Below are 17,420 nucleotides of genomic sequence, written 5' to 3'. Positions count from 1 at the left end.
AAATAAGACGACGGTTGAGCTGTAGGTCTTTCACACCACAAGATGGCGCCATTAGTTGTACATGTTAGCTGCTGCCGTGCCGTCATCTCTTATTGTTTCACGTTGACTGTAAACAGCAGCTAAGGTTGGTTTTAGCATGTCTTTCGATTGTGTATTTTAATTATGTAATTTAACGAGCTGTGTAACCCGTCTTTTTTTTAATGTGTCGAGGTCAAAGTATTTTCGTTTGAACTTCGTCTGAACTGGACGTTAGCTAACTTAGCAACGGCCAAATTTAAGCCATTTTAACGTTACTATCTTATGACTGTGTAGTCAGGGCAGATAAGAGACTGGACATACCAAGAGAGCTGGATTTAATGAACACCATGATTAAGTGTTTGCCTAAAGAGGTTCAGGGGAAACTTCGCTCCGGTGTCGCTATCCCCTCACTTCAGCAGTGCGTAGAGGAGCTTGTCCTTAACAGCATCGATGCCGAGGCGACCTGTGTGGGAGTGAGGATGGACATGGAGGCGTTCAAAGTTCAGGTAATCGACAACGGTGCTGGAATGAATGCTGAGGATATGGGATGCGTGGGAAACAGATACTACACAAGCAAATGCGGCTCTGTTGAAGACCTGGACAACCTCAGTTGGTATGGTTTTAGAGGAGAAGCCATGGCAAGTATAGTTTCTCTAGCCACACTTGTTGAAATCTCATCCCGGACCAGATCATCAGTGAAAACTCACGTCAAAATCTTCAAGGATGGCAAGGGCATGGATGTATTTGAAGCAGAGACCGCTCGAGCCTCTGCAGGGACAACTGTGGTCATTTGTAACTTCTTCCACAACATGCCAGTGCGGAGGAAGAGGATGGATGCTGTCCTGGAGGGCGAGAGAATCAGACACAGAGTGGAGGCTATTTCTCTGGTTCATCCCTCTGTGTCTTTCACCCTGAAGAATGACTGCACAGGAGCCATGACGGTGCAGCTTCCGAAAGCTAGAAACACCTACCACAGGTTTGTTCAGATACACAGCCTCGGGCGAGCACAGAAACTTGGAGAAATCAGCTACACACACGGACAGTTTGAAGTGATTGGGTACATTGGCAGAGAGGGCCACTACAACAACAGTTTACAGTTCCTGTATGTAAATGACAGACTGCTCTTGAAAACACGGATACACAAGCTGCTGAACTTTCTCCTACGCAGACTCAGCAGTTCAAATCAGAAGAATGACAGTCCAGAGTGGCAGTCTGCCATCAGGAGTCCAAAGCACAAACGAAGCCAAGAGCTGCACGGTGTATACATCATCAATATCAAATGCTCTTACTCAGAGTATGACATTTGTCTTGAGCCTGCCAAAACTCTAATAGAGTTCAAAGATTGGGATGGCATTTTGCTCTGTATAGAAGAGGCAGTGAAAGTTTTCCTGAGCAGGGAGAACTTGGTGGCTGTACTTTCTCAAGATGACTTGGACTGTGTATCTCCCAAACTGTTTGGCACTCACAATACAGACCAAGAGGGGCACAACAGTGTCAATGGTGGCCAAGAAACTAGCGGTGCTTCCACACTAGACTGTAGTATCGGAATGAAACTGGCATCTGCTTCTGTTCATCGTGAGTGCAGAGAGGACTGTGTAAGGGAGGACAGTGTTTGCCCGGAGTCTGGTCTGATGGAGTGCAAAGAAGAGACTGGACAGCTGGGGCAGATAAAGAAAACTGCAAATGATTTGGAAAATATAAAAAGTGAAAGAAGCATAAACAAAGGATGTAGAGTTGAAGCACTGTGTGATCTGGTTAGACTGGCACCTGCATCTTATAATAACATTACTGAGGAAGAGGAGCCAACATTCAGTGAAGCAGGGGAGGGCTCTCAAACTCTATGTATGTCAAGTTCAGTCAAACAACTAGAAAGTGAAAAACTGGAACTTCCAAAAGAAAGAGAGATACAATTAAACAATACTACCTCAACCAGCAATGTGAGCATCACTCAACAAATTCAGCCTGATTTAAACAGTCTTGCAGAGCAAATATTACCTGACGGCCAGGGTACAGGAGGACATGGACTGACTTTAGTAAGCAACAGAAAGATCAGTCTGTCCGAACCATACATTCATGAAAGTCTGCATATGGAGGACATGTCCCAAATCAACAAGTCAGTATTACAAGGGCAAATATTAGCACAGAAATGTGAAGAGAGATCCTTTGCATCAAAACGCAAAATCTCACTGGATGCAGGGCATGACAGATCTAGTCAGAAACTATACAAAGTCTTTGCTCCTATCATTCCCTCAAAGATTCCCAGGATTGTAACTTGTCAAAAGGTGTCTTTATGTAAGGAGTCTGGATCTCTTGAGAAGTTCAGAAGAGTATATGGTAAATCTGATGAACTGACATTACCCTCTCAAGAGACTCATCAAGAGAATAATACTAGACTTCCTCAGACAGACAGATTTGTTTTGAATTCCCAGAATTTGTTGGTATCCCAGAAAGATCAGCAAGATGGTGAAGTTATAGAAACAGAAGAAGAGACACAGAAAAGCCTCCAAAGTCCACCAACCCTCTCAGTTTTCACCAAATTAAAACCACTGTCCAGGCAGATTAGAGGCAAAACGTCTTTGGCAACTAAACTCTACCATTTGAAACAACACAGGACAGACGATTCAAATGTATTTCCACACCTGTCCAGGACTTCATCACAGGACAATACCTGTCTCAGTAGTGGTGATGATGGCGTCCAAGACAGCAATAACAACGAGGATCACTATGACACGACACTGCATCCTGAGCCAGTCCCAGGTTGCAGTACAAATCCTCAGCTGGCTGAGAGGGAAGAGGCTACAACATCAGGTGACTGGCTCCATCACTACGATACTTCCGTGGGAAAGACAGTTTACGTCAACAAAGTGACTGGGCTCAGCCGATATGAGGACCCACGTGCTGAAGAAACACAAGTGTGCTGTACATCTGATGTCACCAATATGGCTGTTAGTGTCATCTCTGAAATGGGTGAGTTTGTAGTTTTTCTGTGCTTATCAGCAGGTTGTGTTGACATGATAGCAACTGGAAGTAGCACTCAACATTAACCAAGAATACCTTCACTGTCACTGTTGTTCCTGTTCCTTAAACTGTAGGGATGGAATACAGATGTTACCCATTTCAGGTGGCGCTAGTGTTGCCCTTCGTGCCTAAATCCAGGACAGAAAGAGTGATTAGTTCAGGGCTTGACGACAGAGGGATGGATCAGATTGTAGACTGTAGGGTGTCTAACACACGTACACACACACATTCACAATATACAATGTGACTACTGGCTCGTTTGTGTTCATGTGTAATCGTCTGTGTTTTAACAGTTGACAATGGTGAGAGCTCCAACTCGCTTACCTCATTGTACTCAAAGTGGAATAACCCCGTGTTTGTCCGACCTCCTATGGTAAACAAAACTTTTGCCTACTTTATATGAGAATGTGTTTGTGAATCTTTGGATGGAGAACAGCCTTGTAACGTTGCAAGAATTTACATTTTTTCTACTTGTGTTAACTGTTCTAAAGTTTAGCGTCTTAATGCAAATTCAAGTTTCACTTGAATGTTTATGATGTGTTAATGATGCATTATGAACTCTTCTGTGCCGACAGGTCGGTGTGGACATATCAAGTGGGCAAGCTGATGGACTGGCTGTCAAGATCCACAACATCCTGTTTCCATACCGTTTTTCTAAGGCCATGATTCACTCAATGAAGGCAAATTTCTCTTTTGGTGTCCTTTTTTGAATGTTCTGTCAAAATGTTCTTTATAATTCTTCAAGCATTTTGCCTTCATTGATATTGAATGAAGTAATTGCTATTTAATTACCTTATAGGTTATTCATCAAGTGGATAAGAAGTTTCTTGCATGTCTTATCAATACAAGGGATGAAGAGCCTGCGTCCCTCGCTGATACTGAAGGTATGGACCGGAACTTCACTGTTTTGTCATTTGTTATATTATCAACATCTCATGCATTTTGTATTAAAACCCCAGGAAACCTTCTGGTGCTGGTGGATCAACACGCTGCGCATGAGAGAGTTCGACTTGAAAATCTAGTTGCAGGTACAATGCACTGTATTGTTGTTATGCTAAATTAATAATGCTGTTGTTGGGACCCTGTTGTGATGCTACAGTCCGAACTATATATCCTGTCATAGATTCCTATGAGGATGACCCAGATGCACCAGGGGAGAGACGTCTGTGTTCATCAACCATTTTGCCACCTCTTGAGATCAGTGTAACAGAAGAGGAGCTAAGGCTGCTTAGGTGTGTTTTTTGTACTTGTACAGCAAGCAAAGGGGAAAACCAGTTAAACCAGTAAACTTAACATAAAGGCAGATACTAGAGTTTGAATATATAAATGTGTTCAAAGTATTGCTAAAGACAGTTCATCCAATATGGATTCAACATGTGAGCATCACTCTCAGTGGCCTGTGCATTAGAGTTGGTGATGTATTGGTGAACATATATCTCTAAATCAGCCTCTGATTATTGAGAAGAGAATGGTATGTCGGTATGGTGTTTAGGATACACTGGTGTTTTTTTTTTTAAATGAGTGTGATTGCATTGTCATTGCTTGGTGGGTTTACCTACCCTGCAGTTGGCCTTAAACTGGATTAAGGGCCCCGCTTTCTGCTCTATACAACAACCGAGACACCCAGCAGCAGATTCTGGCAGTGAGGTGAAGGCTGGTAGCAATAAAGATGACAAAGGGTGGGTGCAGTGACGCAGCCTCATTTCACCCCTGTCTTAACCCAGAGCTGTTGTGTAGCACTTTGGCTCACATGACACCATTCAGTAGCGTCAGCACTCTAATGCTCTTGTTGTGGCAGCCTGTATTAATAGTAGAGTGAATACTGTCAAATGCCTTACATACAAGAGTTGTGTTTTGTTCAGTGTTTTTCTTGTAATTGGATCATTGTCACAAAGTCAGTTTTCAGCCAGTGGAAGGAGTCAATTTGTTGGAAAACTTGCAGCACTTTGTCTGATGTGGTGGTTCTTTAACTGCCATTATGTGTCTTGTTTCCTTTCTAGAAAAATGGGTACAGCATGGATGTCCTGGAGCTTTGATCCCTTTGTAATTCAGATTGCTCATGTATTGTGGACCCTTCCTCTTACAGGTCTTGTCAGCCACATTTGCGGAGTTTGGGCCTGGAAGTGAAGTTCTCACAGGCAGCGGGCCCACATGTTTTTGTAGGGAAGGTACCACTGTGCTTCATTGAAAAGGAGAGTAATGAGCTCAGGCGGGGGAGAGCATCTGTTATCAAGCCTATTGTTGAGGTAAGACTTCTGAAACCTCTGTATTAAGGCCATCTATTGTATTACTCATTTAGCCAAGTGATTATTTTACAATTCTATCCCATTATGTTTTCCAATTTGCTTTTTCTCTATAATCACACATCAGGAGTATCTTCGAGAGCAGATTGAGGTAAGCTTTTAAGTGTCTCTGTAGCTCCTAAACCTTTTTGTGTGGAAGAAAGTATCTTATTACTCCATAAAGTGTTGCGTTGTTTCTTACTCTGTCTCAGTTACTCTGCTTAACTGGAAGAGTGAAAGGAACTCTGCCTCTCACTGTGCTGAAGGTGCTAGCCTCCCTAGCATGCCACGGTATGGCTAAATGACATCTCTCCATCCTTCAGTTTGTTTCTTGTGCAATGACGATTCAATCAATTACAGTTTCACACTGGAATCTTCATACAAATCACTTGTATACATGTATGCGTTAAACAGGTGCCATCAAATTCAATGACAGCCTGAGTAGAGATGAATGCTACAGCTTGGTGGCGTCCTTGTCCTCCTGCCAGCTGCCCTTCCAGTGTGCTCATGGCCGTCCATCCATTGCTCCCTTAGTAGACATCCTCCATTTGGACAAAGACCAGAAGGTACCAGAATGGAGTAGCACATTTGTACAAAATGTAGTACTCAAGGCATTGTACAGCACGGCAATCTGATGGTGACTAAGCATTCTTGTCCCTTCAGGAATTACAGAAACCCAACCTCCAAAAGCTGAGAAGAATGTATAAAGCGTGGGAACTGTATGGAAGTAAATAAGTGGGTGTGTATTTTATTTTAAATGTGTAGTTTGCTGTCAACAAAATGAATTGTAATAGTCACATTCCCCCGAAAGGCCTGAAGCGGAAACCTTTTGTTTTATACTAAAGCAAATTCATAGGAAGATATATTGTCAGACACAAATAACATTTAGTTTTGTACACAATAAGGTGAAATACTAAAATAAATGAAAATTTATGAAATACGTTGCTATGATATGATCATCGGAAAGATATCAAAAGGCACATTACAGTGACTTGTAGAAACTTGCAGTTCACTTGATGATCAAGCTGTATCCCTCAGGTGGTGCTTGAAAAACCTATTCAGTCAATCAACTTCTTTGCCTTGAAGAATCGTCTCAAGTAGAAAACTTGCCACGTGGCCAATGCACTCAAACAGCTCGTGGAGATGATGCCGAAGAGCAGCACTCGTGTGTTGGTGGAAGCTGTTTAAGATTGCAGAGCACTTGAATAGAGTCAAAGCTGTCTTTAACGCTTCAGTCAACTTGATAGTTTCAGACACAACATGGAGAAAAGTGCTCAAACCCTCAAGCTTGTTCTTCTTTTGGCCACACCCCACACAGCAGGTGATTTCCATCTGTTGTCCAAGGCAAAACACCTGCCGTGACATCTCATAGGGGTGTGGCCAAAAGAGAATAACCCATAGAGAGCAGTACCCAAGTGGTGATTTAACAATAAACATATTGCTCTATCCATTTACCATTTGTGTCTTGCATCTCTTTCCCTCGTTTCTTCAAGTAGTCAAAGTCATCTGCAATGGCCTGTGAGAGGTGCTCAAGATGTCTTAGCTGCGCCTCCAGGGGCGTCAGTTTCTCCACTTTTTCAATCTGACAAAGAGGTCGCAAGAGTAAAATTTATCAAACAGGTTTAGATGCTGTGATCTCTCTACATCACCTTTCTTAATGCTGTCACAAAGTTCATCATGCATTGAATTATTAGTAGTAGTTTGGATGAATACTCATGATCTTTGATATAACAGTATTAACACAGTACCTCACCTCTTTGTAGTTCTTTGCTTCCACGCCATGCTTCGTGTTCAGTTTGACCAGTTGGTCTGGGACCCTCCCACTGCCTAATGACAAGCATTAATACCTTATTATGTTATTTGACAGAAAATAATCAGATCAGATCAGAAATACTTTATTGATCCCCGGGGAGAAATTATACAATCAACAATAATAAGTATTTTTGCATCACTTGGATCACCCTCATCATGCATCTTTGGCCTCCATCGTTGACCACTAATAATTTATGTGCTTTGTCCATTTGAGTTGGAATATTCCTTTTCATCACTAGTTAATTGAGAAAAGATTATCTTTCATTGATATTATTTTGAATTATATATTTTTCAAAGCCTCACTCACCCATTGGAGATCTGCTGTGGAAGCAAACGTCAAATTCTTCATGATTTTCTGTCGTGAATGAAAATTTCCCTTTTGTGGCATTCTGCTTGATGTACAACGTGTGGCCGAAAGAATCAATGATCTGAAGAAAGAGTTAACAGAGAGGTTTGGCACTATATCTCTCAATTATCAACTCTGTGGATCCAAAGTGGAGCACTGGGCCCACAAAGTCCTTTGGAGTAAAGCTGGATGATGAACCAATATTATATTGATATCTTTAAATGAGACTAGACTAAGTAATATGATTAGATCTTGAAGGCTGCAAAACAAACTTTTACATTACAAGAAAATGACAATGTTTTTAACATATGAGACTGTTCTATCAGAATGACATTTTTTTTAAATGGCTCTACCTTTTTTGTGATTATATCCACATTACTATTTTTTTATTGTGAAAATTATTTCCGACAGTTATCCCTCTGAATATCAAATTAATAAAAAAAAACAGATATTTGGTCAAATGCCTCTACAAATAATACACATCAAACAAATATAAATCTTTGTTTAATTAAAGAAACTTCTAAAGAAGTTTGCCATATGTTCCAGCTGCGGTGCAACACGTTCACGTACCGTCAAATGAATGGTAGTTTTTTGCTCTTTGCTGACTTCGTACTCGCCTGTGACCAGCACATTTTTGTCGATCTCTTCTTGTAGACATTTTCTAGAGTTGACCGGCAGGTAGAATTGTATAGCAAACACCAGGTCCGAAAGGACCGGTATCAGCAGCAAAACGCAAAGTCTAGACATGCTAGCAGTCCCTTGTTGTGATGGGGAGTGAAGGACGACGCTGCTCCTGTCAAAAGCGGCCCCACCGCACTCCCTCCTCTTTTCTCCTCCCTCCAGTTCCGGGTCGTGTCACGTGACTTCTCCGCCCCCACATGTCAAATCTCTCCTCTTCACCTCCTCCTCCCCAAGTAAACAATTCAGCATCATTTCATTATGTCTGCTAACAGCCCTCGATTCTTATCTTTTGGAAAAGGCAGTCCCAAAGTGCCGAGCTCACCGAGAGGTCTGTCAGACGGTTAAGAACATGGAGTATGTTTCATAACAATGAAATGGGGAGAGGAAATTGATTTTGGAGTAAATTAATCTGTAAGCAGAGCAGGCTACATACGTGAACTATAGACGACATACTATATTTTTGAAATCGTGCAAAATGCGTCGCGTCGACCTTGCAACTAAATGAGCTTTTACATTATTAAACAAACCCAGTGGACATTATTCGGCTATTTATGTAGCCCACTCTTAACCGCGTACGTGTCTTTTAGCCTTGATTAAATGAATGCACGAGAACATCAGGTTTTCAGAAATGGTTACATATGTGTAGGTCTATTTATAAATAGGCTCACGTTTCTCACATATGAAGCCGATATTTGTGAATGGGAGTGAGAACTGCGATTTGTCTTTCGTGCGGGGACGAAGTTGTGACCAAATCTGACAAAAAAATGTTTTCATGTTATTCATGGAGGAAAAGAGGGTAGCCTAAATGTCAAAATAATGCTCTTTTACCCCGAAATTTAGGCCTGTGTGGCTGTCAGTCTGACCCCCCTCCCCCTCCGCGGATGGTACAGTCTTGGTTCATTCATAAAATTCTAGCAGAGCATAAAAGGAGGGGCTTGCATTCTAGTCGTCCAGTTACCAGGTATATACCTGGAGAACAGACCCGAGACGCTCTGCCGGGCCGAAGGCCAGAGTCATATTTGTCATTGATCAGGACTTGTGTTTTCTTCCTCGTGATGTATCAAAACAACCTGACGCCTGACATGGATTCAGTCTCTCCCACCTGCCGGACTGAGTCTCCTGTCGGGACACTCTGCCAGACGACGCCAGAAGAGGCGAGCTCTCCGGCTTCCTCGTCAGAGAGCAATGCAAAGGTATGAATGGCTTTTGTTGATCATATATTCAACATGCAGCCCAGGAGGCGCTCAGTTTACAAGCAGATGAAACATCCCTTTTTATGTGATCCACAGACTGAGTGCCCTAATGCTTTCTTCGCGGTGGGGGGAGGGGGAGGTGGAACTGATTGATAAGATTTTAATTAACTGGGTGCGCTCAATTTTTTAACATAATATTTGATCTATTTGATTTATAATTGGACCAGGGGTCCGTGCAGGTGGAAATGTGACAAAATAGCAGCGTTGCTCGGGTTGTTATGATTCCGACGTCCTGGGACCAAATGTGAGCGTGTCGATGCAGCGGTTCATTGAGAAAAATAAATCCATTCAGGAGACTCCACAGCATCCCTGCGTCAGTGTTGACGTCAGAAACAATGATAAAGTCAAATATTGATCTGTAGAAGGCTATTTCTGGTTGGGTATATTTCAAGAAAAACATAACACATGCAGGCTACCCTCTGTTTTAGACTTTAAGCATATGATTTGTAGATTTCATTGGTGATTGCCATCACAATAACATCCACTTAAAACCACTAATAGCATAATAGATTTATAAAAAAAAAAGCCCTATTATAGTCCTCATTGTCCATTTATTTCCTTTTTTCAGGAGCTCTGCCAAGACATGAGCGTTGAAGACACTCCATTTGTTCCAACAGTCACTGCAATTTCCTCTACCCCAGATTTCCAGTGGATGGTCCAGCCTACGATTATTACATCTGTCTCCCCATCTCTGGGTAGCAAGCAAGCCAATGAACCACAAAGCTCTCACCAGGCAACACCCAAAGAGGGCGGGAATAAGGGAAAAAATGCTGTCAGAAAGGGGAAAACAGAGCAGGTAGGTTTGCTCTAGCTGCTATTGGACAGAATAGTCAATAGTGTAAATTTACATATGCCAATCTGAATTCCTTGTGTGCAACAGTGCTATTGTGCATGCTCCTCTGGTGCCGTGTGCTGGCTGTGTGCCTTCCTTAGGCAGTCAATTTATATTCAGGTCACAGCAAGTCTGCAACAATGGTCTATTTTTAGACGCATTGCAGCGAAACATGCTTTTGCCATTCTTCAGAGGCTGAATTGGCAACGGATGTACCGGATTAGAGGATGAAATGGCTGGATTCTTCAAGGTAATAACTGAATTATTTCTTTTACATCCCAGCTGTCTCCAGAGGAGGAGGAGAAAAAGAGGATAAGGAGGGAGAGGAATAAAATGGCTGCAGCAAAGTGTCGCAACAGACGAAGGGAACTCACGGACACACTGCAAGCTGTAAGTAAACAGTGATGCATTTACTCAGCTGTCATTTGCACCCACTGTTTGTGTGTTTTCCAATGTGGATGATTTTGGATGTCGATCTATGTGAAGGAGACGGACAAGCTGGAGGAGGAAAAAGCAGCCCTGGAGACGGAAATAGCCAACCTCCTCAAAGAGAAAGAGCGGCTTGAATTTATCCTTGCCACACATAAACCAGTGTGCCAGATGTCAGAAGAGCTGGAGTCTATTTTCCAGGAGCCCACGGGGTCCCCAGTGCTGCCGCCCAGTCCAGACGAGGACAGACTTCCAGAGGATGGCACCCAGGAAGCTCCTTCGCTCCAGGACATGGACATCCCCAGTGATCCGTCCACAGCCATCTCTGGGAACTCCAATATCTTGCTGTGTGCCAGTGCAGAAATCAACATCTGCGATCTTGAGCCCTCTCTGGACATGAAGGAGGGGCTCCTGGAAAATATGTTGCCCAGTTTGGAGGAGAAAACCCCGATGGAGACGGCTCGATCCGTGCCAGACATAGATCTGAGCAGCTCTCTCGGGGTGTCGGACTGGGAGACCCTGTACAAGTCCGTTTCCAGTGACCTGGAGCCTCTCAGCACTCCCGTAGTGACCTCCACCCCCACCTGCAGCAGCTACCTGTCTGTGTTCACATTTGCCTGTCCCGAGCTGGACTCTCTCACAGAGGGACTAGACAGCCATAAAGGTGGAGGGGGCAAAGCCGAATCTGTTGATATCCTCAACTCTCCAACTCTCCTGGCCTTATAATGTACAGAGGGAAGTGATCTGTTCAGCAGGCTCCGGACTTTGAAATGATGCGAACAACATATGCCACAGTATGCTGTAACACTTCAAGGAATACATTCATGAAATGTCTTGTGTGTGACTAAGCAAACATATAAACTTTCTTCAGATACATAGCCAACAGAGTGATGTAGCTAAAAGCATGGCTTTTACTTTAACAGGAGGGACTGAAGGAAGTTTTGATTTTAAAACGCATGCTGAGAAATTCCAAATAATTTTCAAAGCTTATATATATCTGATCTGTTACTAGATCCAAGATGTAATGTGGGGTTAATGTTACAGTATGGTTTTGTGTTTTGGTGTCAATAGTGTATTGATTGCTGTAAATGTTGTATTTACATATTCATCCATGTTAAGTACCTGCATACCTCAATGTCATCAACTGTGGTTTGACCTCATTGAAAGTTTTCCATGAAAACATCCAGTGCTATATACTATATATCTTATCAAGATGTAACTTATGATTTATTTTTTTACCTTTCAGATTTTGACTTATTTGTTAAATTGAAAAATAAGTAAAAATGAGCATTGATTGCTTATCTATGCTGCTGAATAATAACAATAAATCTACATTCAGAGTGGTGTGTGGTGCTGCTGGTGTTTGCGACCTGTCTCTAGCTTGGATGTTAACTTTATATATTATTCCAATGAATTTAAATTATATGGTTATAATTCTGGAAATAAACTTATAGTATTTCTATAACGTGCAAGGCAGGGTTAATGTGAAAGTGCTTTCAAGTTCAAATGATTGAGCTTTTATTTATGTGGCATTTGTCTCGGGGCTCACTATGCATGAGTGCTTGTACTGTATTTTCGGTGCAGGCCTCCATCTGAGCCACAGTCTGTCGTTGCAGTCTGCAGCCTCAGTGTTTCTTTATGGGAGGAGCGGTGCGACTTCCCCACTTCTGCCCCCACTATGTACTTTTTTACATCCCTGCTTACGTTTGGCTGGCATAGCCTAAGTTCCGCATTCCCAAATCCTCCCAGATTGGGATCACGTTTAAAATCGGGCTGATGCAACGATTTCCACTTTTTAAAATCTACTCTCGACCCTCGGCTGACCAGAAGAAAGGACATTTGTTGCACCTGGGATCAAAGTCAGGTCAGTATATAAAACTTGATAAGTCGAGGACTGAATCATTTTTTTACAGTCTAAATAGGTTATTGGCGCGCCACGCTTAGGTCATACTGAGCACAGTTAGTGAACAGCGGCGAGCAGGTCTGTGATGTGTTCGGTTATAACGCGATATTCACTGCATTCCCTGAGTTTGACGTGCTTTTTTTTGGTGTTCAAAGTAGACCTGACATCTTGTGGAGCATGCTACAGAAAGATCATTTTCTTTTGTTTGCATGCTCCTCTTACATGGCAGCACGGCGTGCACAATTCAGAACAAAATGTCCCTATGTAGTGCTGTCTATCCTTTTACATTGGTGTTGTGCATTCATTCTTAAAATGTGCTTCATCTCGAGCGAAACCCGCTCTAAGCGGAAAGCTGTAACATTTTATCACTGCAGCTCTCTGATGGGAAGACAAAGTTACGTAAGATAAATGCCGCACTGAAGAAAAACTTCCGCTTTCAAGTTGACCAATGGCTTCAGTATGCATGCTGCAACACAATGTGGTCGACTTAGCATGACTACACACATATTTTCTAAACTATTGAACATCCATATTCATAAACCAACCTGGGGCTTTCTCCTGTAAAAGTGCGCATAGTTCAAAACAAATACATATCATACATTCTAATCAGTAGAAGTTAATTGGCTACTTGGACCTTCAGGGGTAATATAAAGTTACCATAATAAGAGAATGTTTAATCATACTTGCACTGTGGACCATAATATATTCAAATGGCTGTCATTGGTCCGTTATGTATGCTTGGGAGTCCTTTTTATGAAAATGTTTAAGAACCATGCTGTTAAGGTGGTTTTTGTCTTTTGCTTTGGTTTGTGTTTTCCTGGAAATTAAACCAAATTTCTTATGCGTGTAATTACACATTACCTCCATTTTACCAGTACATGTTGCACCATTTTTAAGACGCATTTTGCTTCTGGCCATCACGTGCCAAAAACATGGCCTGCAGAGTCCCACTGTGTCTGCTTGACCTGTAGTTTTGGGGGAAGTGCAAAAATTTAAAGTTATTTCCTTATGCAATTCTCATTTAATTGAATGTTCTCTGTATAAATATTTAGTAGATGCATAATAACTCTCACCTTTAAATTCTCATAGATCTGTGTTCCCAGAGCCAGGTGGCTGTTTTCTATAGTGATATTTATATCAGATATTGCCTGTTTATTCCTGTAGTGTGGCCAAAGGTCTCTGAGTGGCTGACCGGGTAGTTTTTTGGCTGCATCATGTTGCTTGGAAATCCGCTGAGCTGTTGTAGTAATTTCCTGTCTTTGGCCGGCTTTGCTCACACACTCCTCTCTCATTGTCTTTGGATATATTTAAATGTTTGTGCTCAGCATTTTGCCAGTGGTAGACTCCAAAACATGGTGTCCAGCACAAGTAAACAGTGTCATCTTTAATTTTTCACTTGGCTAAACGAAACAAAACAAAACAAGTATTTGGGTTCAAACTTCACCACATTATGCTGCATTTTGGCGGCCACATTCTGCTCCCCTGACATTAAGTCTCATAAGGAGGAAACCACAGTGTACGGGTATTTCTTGGCAATGGCTTCAGCTCTCCTTGAAATAAAGGGGAATTTGTCTGAGTCTGCTTTCTACACTGTTCATCTCTGTTTTGGCCTCTGGGGATTAAATGAGGTAAAGTCTTGCCAAGATCTCTGTAAACGGCTGTATATTTATTCCAGAAAAAAGAAGCAAAATAACAAAATAGCTTAATGAGAGCAGCCTCAGCATCCGGCTCCTAAAACAGACCAGCAATTCATCACAGTGAGGCAAGTCTGACCGCTAGAAAGGAGCAGTGCACCTCAGGCAAATGCCTTCTTGAAGCCATGTCACAGACTGTAGGTCAAATAAAACACTAACATATCTATTTGCCTCTAATTTGTTAATGTAAAATGGCTTTTTTTCCTCTACCCTCACACCATAAGGATGCTCCAGTGTGCCCTATGACAAGCAGAGCAGACAGAGTTTTATGTGTATTTCATTGATCTGGTTTAGTTGCCATCTGAGTATGTCTCCCATTTTCTCCCTCTGCCTCCTAGCTGTGGTCACGACCGAGTCTGACGCGATGCCAGGACAAATCCCAGATCCCTCTGTGACAGCAGGCTCCCTGCCCAGCCTGGGCCCGCTGGCTGGGATCTCAGCCACCACGCTGACTGACAAGCTCAAATTCGGTGACTTCCAGGAGTTCGGTACAATGCTGTCACCTCTGCACTTCCTGGACAGTCTGGGGAAGAGGCCTCTAGTGATCAAAACAGAGGTACAGTAATCATGTAAATGTAAACAGAACATTTTGAGTTTTTACTCAGTTTACGTGCTTTTCTATGGGATTTTGCCACAATGAAAGGAACACACGCAACAATCCAAGTACAATATTTCACATTTTTCATACAGATTGTAGCATAAATGTATGTAGTGTGGCTAATATATCAGAAACAGGTTTGCTTGAAGTGAAAGCACCTTTGCAGTTACTGCGTTGTGTCATATCTTAATCAACAGGTCCACCTAGTGGACATAGTGGGACATGTTACCGTTGTTAAATAGCACCATGGACGTCAAGGACAGCATATGACCACTGTGTATTATACAGTCAGATGGATCTTCAGCTCTGTTGATCTATTAGACTGTTAGCTGTGACGTTTGTTAGCTGACAGGGCAGCTAGCTCGGACGTAGTGATGGCAGGACAGATGATCATTTGGTTTTAGTTTCACTCAGTGAGTCTTCACAAAGAAAGGGTAAAATGGTTAGATATGAAATGACTAATGGCAATAATAACTTATTTATATGAAATTCTCTACTACAGTAGCATCATGCATGAGGTGTGCCGTCTGTCCATCAATAAGCAAAAAGCCCAGCAAAGGTCTGGATGCAACTTTGTTGAGAAGGCCTCACTGGAGATGTATCTGTTTACACATTTTTACCATCAGAGCTGGTTGTCTTTATGATATAAGGGTGTGGACGTGTATTTCTGATTTGGTTAAAAAAGTATAAATTGTAATATGAAAAATGTGTCATTAGCGTTTATAGGTAAACATTGCAAACAAGGCTAAACATAAGCTCAGTCATGTCTTGTTAAAGTTACACACTGTGTCACAATTATATGCTTTTATACTAATAGGTAACACACACTGATATTTTTCTGATGTTGGTAGTTGTATATCATGTGGATAGCCATGGCGCTGGTTTCAGTACATGCAGTTTAACTTTATAGGATTTTATAGGATTTGTGTGTTTTCAATCAATCTTATTAGGTTCGCTTCATTAGATTCATGTCTAACCAATTACACATAAATAAAGTAAGTAGTGAGATGCAACAGGAGTTGTAGTAGGACAAGGATAAACTTACACTTACACACTTTAATTTTGCTTATTGATAATGAAAGAGGAGGAGGCATGGCCAGTCCATCACAGCTGAACCTCAAACCTTTTTTTTTACCTGCACGGTTGTTTAGAGAGATGAAGAGGAAGAGAGGAGGAAACGAAGGCGAGAGAAAAACAAAGTGGCTGCAGCTCGATGTCGAAACAAAAAGAAAGAGAGGACAGATTATCTACAAAAGGTGAGACATCCCTAGATAATCACTTAGTCATTATTTCAAACTCTCACATATTTATCTTTTCTGTTGTAATTGACAGGACAACATTCTTACTTTATCTCTGCCCCCCCCCCCCCTCATTACTTCTTTTGCCCTCCATCCTCACAGGAATCAGAGAGACTAGAGATGTTAAACTCTGACCTCAAAGCCCAGATTGAGGAGCTGAAGCTCGAACGACAGCAACTGATCCTCATGCTTAACCGCCATCGCCCCACGTGTATTGTCAGGACGGACAGTGTCAAAACCCCGGAGAGCGAAGTGAACCCCCTGCTGCAGCAGCTGGAGGCCAAGTGAAGGTGCGACGGCTTTCTACCGTTGAGAAGAAGCAGCCAACTAGCAGCACTTAGCTTTGGGCCTCAGTCATGGAGGAGAACCAGCCAAGTCCTCCTACATTAAGTCACGGAGCGTTCCACCACAAAATGTGGCTCCAATAAGATTGGACACTGTTTTAGCAGTTAAATCAAGCTTCTTTTTCTTTCTCTCTCTCTTTTTCCCATTTATTTGTCATTCTGGTCATCAGAGCTCCTGCCACTATCAGTATGAAGTTAAACAAAGCTATTGGCAAATTACCTTACAATCAATACATCCAGTTTGTTGCACCATATCTGTTCTTCACTTTAACCATTACATCAACATATTTCAGCAGCTAAAGAGGAGTTGGATTGAAGAAAAGTCTCCCACTATCGAAAACATCCGTGGTTAATGTCAGCTCGACATCTCGGCCAGTGTGCCCAAAATTACTCGGACTGTCTTGTTCTTGTTCAAGTGCATTCTGGGAATCATAAGAATTTTAATTGAACTACAACTACAAGAGGGCAGTTGGGGCAATTTGGTAGATTTAATAGATACATGTAGGAAAATAACTGAAATAGCTGATGATATTTGGTGTTTTTTCCCCCTTTAATTTGCTCACTCAATTAAAATAATAGTAAATTCCTTATTTTTCTAAAGCAGTACTTGCACCCACAGACTCTTTCATACATTTGGTGGCAGAGCGGTTGCCCCCCCCCCCCCCCCCCCCCCACACACACACCTTTATTCTTATGTTTTGGCGCAGGCGTCATGTATGCACATATATATATATGGACTGTTTACATTGTACTTTATTTTCTGTTATCCATATTGCTACTACCAATTATGTTTATGTTTTTTATACTTTTGTATATGATGTTATATAAGCATATAAGCTATCACAAAATCCCATTTTGTATTTCAATAAGAAATAAATGTTTAGTTTGTTTTTTTCCTGGAATTTTTTGAAG

General features: G+C 41.9%; 4 protein-coding genes across 4 annotated transcripts; 3 read left to right on the top strand and 1 right to left on the bottom strand.

Moving 5' to 3' along the window:
• The first annotated feature begins 365 nt into the window (after nucleotides 1–365).
• On the top strand, nucleotides 366–6,772 carry mlh3 (mutL homolog 3 (E. coli)). The gene is made up of 14 exons (XM_070920705.1): nucleotides 366–1,430; nucleotides 2,301–2,352; nucleotides 2,545–2,985; nucleotides 3,111–3,214; nucleotides 3,335–3,409; nucleotides 3,612–3,716; nucleotides 3,836–3,920; nucleotides 3,996–4,064; nucleotides 4,160–4,268; nucleotides 5,123–5,282; nucleotides 5,407–5,430; nucleotides 5,531–5,609; nucleotides 5,733–5,884; nucleotides 5,982–6,772. Exons 1-14 carry the CDS (start codon nucleotides 366–368, stop codon nucleotides 6,051–6,053), a joined length of 2,592 nt encoding a protein of 863 aa, XP_070776806.1. The 3' UTR covers nucleotides 6,054–6,772.
• On the bottom strand, nucleotides 6,094–8,223 carry LOC139297453 (transmembrane emp24 domain-containing protein 10-like). Its single transcript, XM_070920126.1, has 5 exons — nucleotides 8,047–8,223; nucleotides 7,438–7,558; nucleotides 7,072–7,145; nucleotides 6,774–6,900; nucleotides 6,094–6,498 (listed from the first exon to the last, which is right to left on the bottom strand). Exons 1-5 carry the CDS (start codon nucleotides 8,221–8,223, stop codon nucleotides 6,377–6,379), a joined length of 621 nt encoding a protein of 206 aa, XP_070776227.1. The 3' UTR covers nucleotides 6,094–6,376.
• Nucleotides 8,224–9,212: 989 nt separating this feature from the next.
• On the top strand, nucleotides 9,213–11,397 carry fosaa (v-fos FBJ murine osteosarcoma viral oncogene homolog Aa). Its single transcript, XM_070920424.1, has 4 exons — nucleotides 9,213–9,350; nucleotides 9,979–10,206; nucleotides 10,525–10,632; nucleotides 10,729–11,397. Exons 1-4 carry the CDS (start codon nucleotides 9,213–9,215, stop codon nucleotides 11,395–11,397), a joined length of 1,143 nt encoding a protein of 380 aa, XP_070776525.1.
• Nucleotides 11,398–12,447: 1,050 nt separating this feature from the next.
• On the top strand, nucleotides 12,448–16,452 carry LOC139298062 (jun dimerization protein 2-like). The gene is made up of 4 exons (XM_070920892.1): nucleotides 12,448–12,535; nucleotides 14,607–14,824; nucleotides 16,018–16,122; nucleotides 16,267–16,452. Exons 1-4 carry the CDS (start codon nucleotides 12,448–12,450, stop codon nucleotides 16,450–16,452), a joined length of 597 nt encoding a protein of 198 aa, XP_070776993.1.
• Nucleotides 16,453–17,420: the final 968 nt, after the last annotated feature.

This window comes from Enoplosus armatus, chromosome 15 (assembly GCF_043641665.1).
Source record: "Enoplosus armatus isolate fEnoArm2 chromosome 15, fEnoArm2.hap1, whole genome shotgun sequence".
Taxonomy (NCBI): domain Eukaryota; kingdom Metazoa; phylum Chordata; class Actinopteri; order Centrarchiformes; family Enoplosidae; genus Enoplosus; species Enoplosus armatus.
The sequence above is the reverse complement of the archived record's forward strand: the minus strand, read 5'-3'. Positions and strand labels throughout refer to the sequence as shown.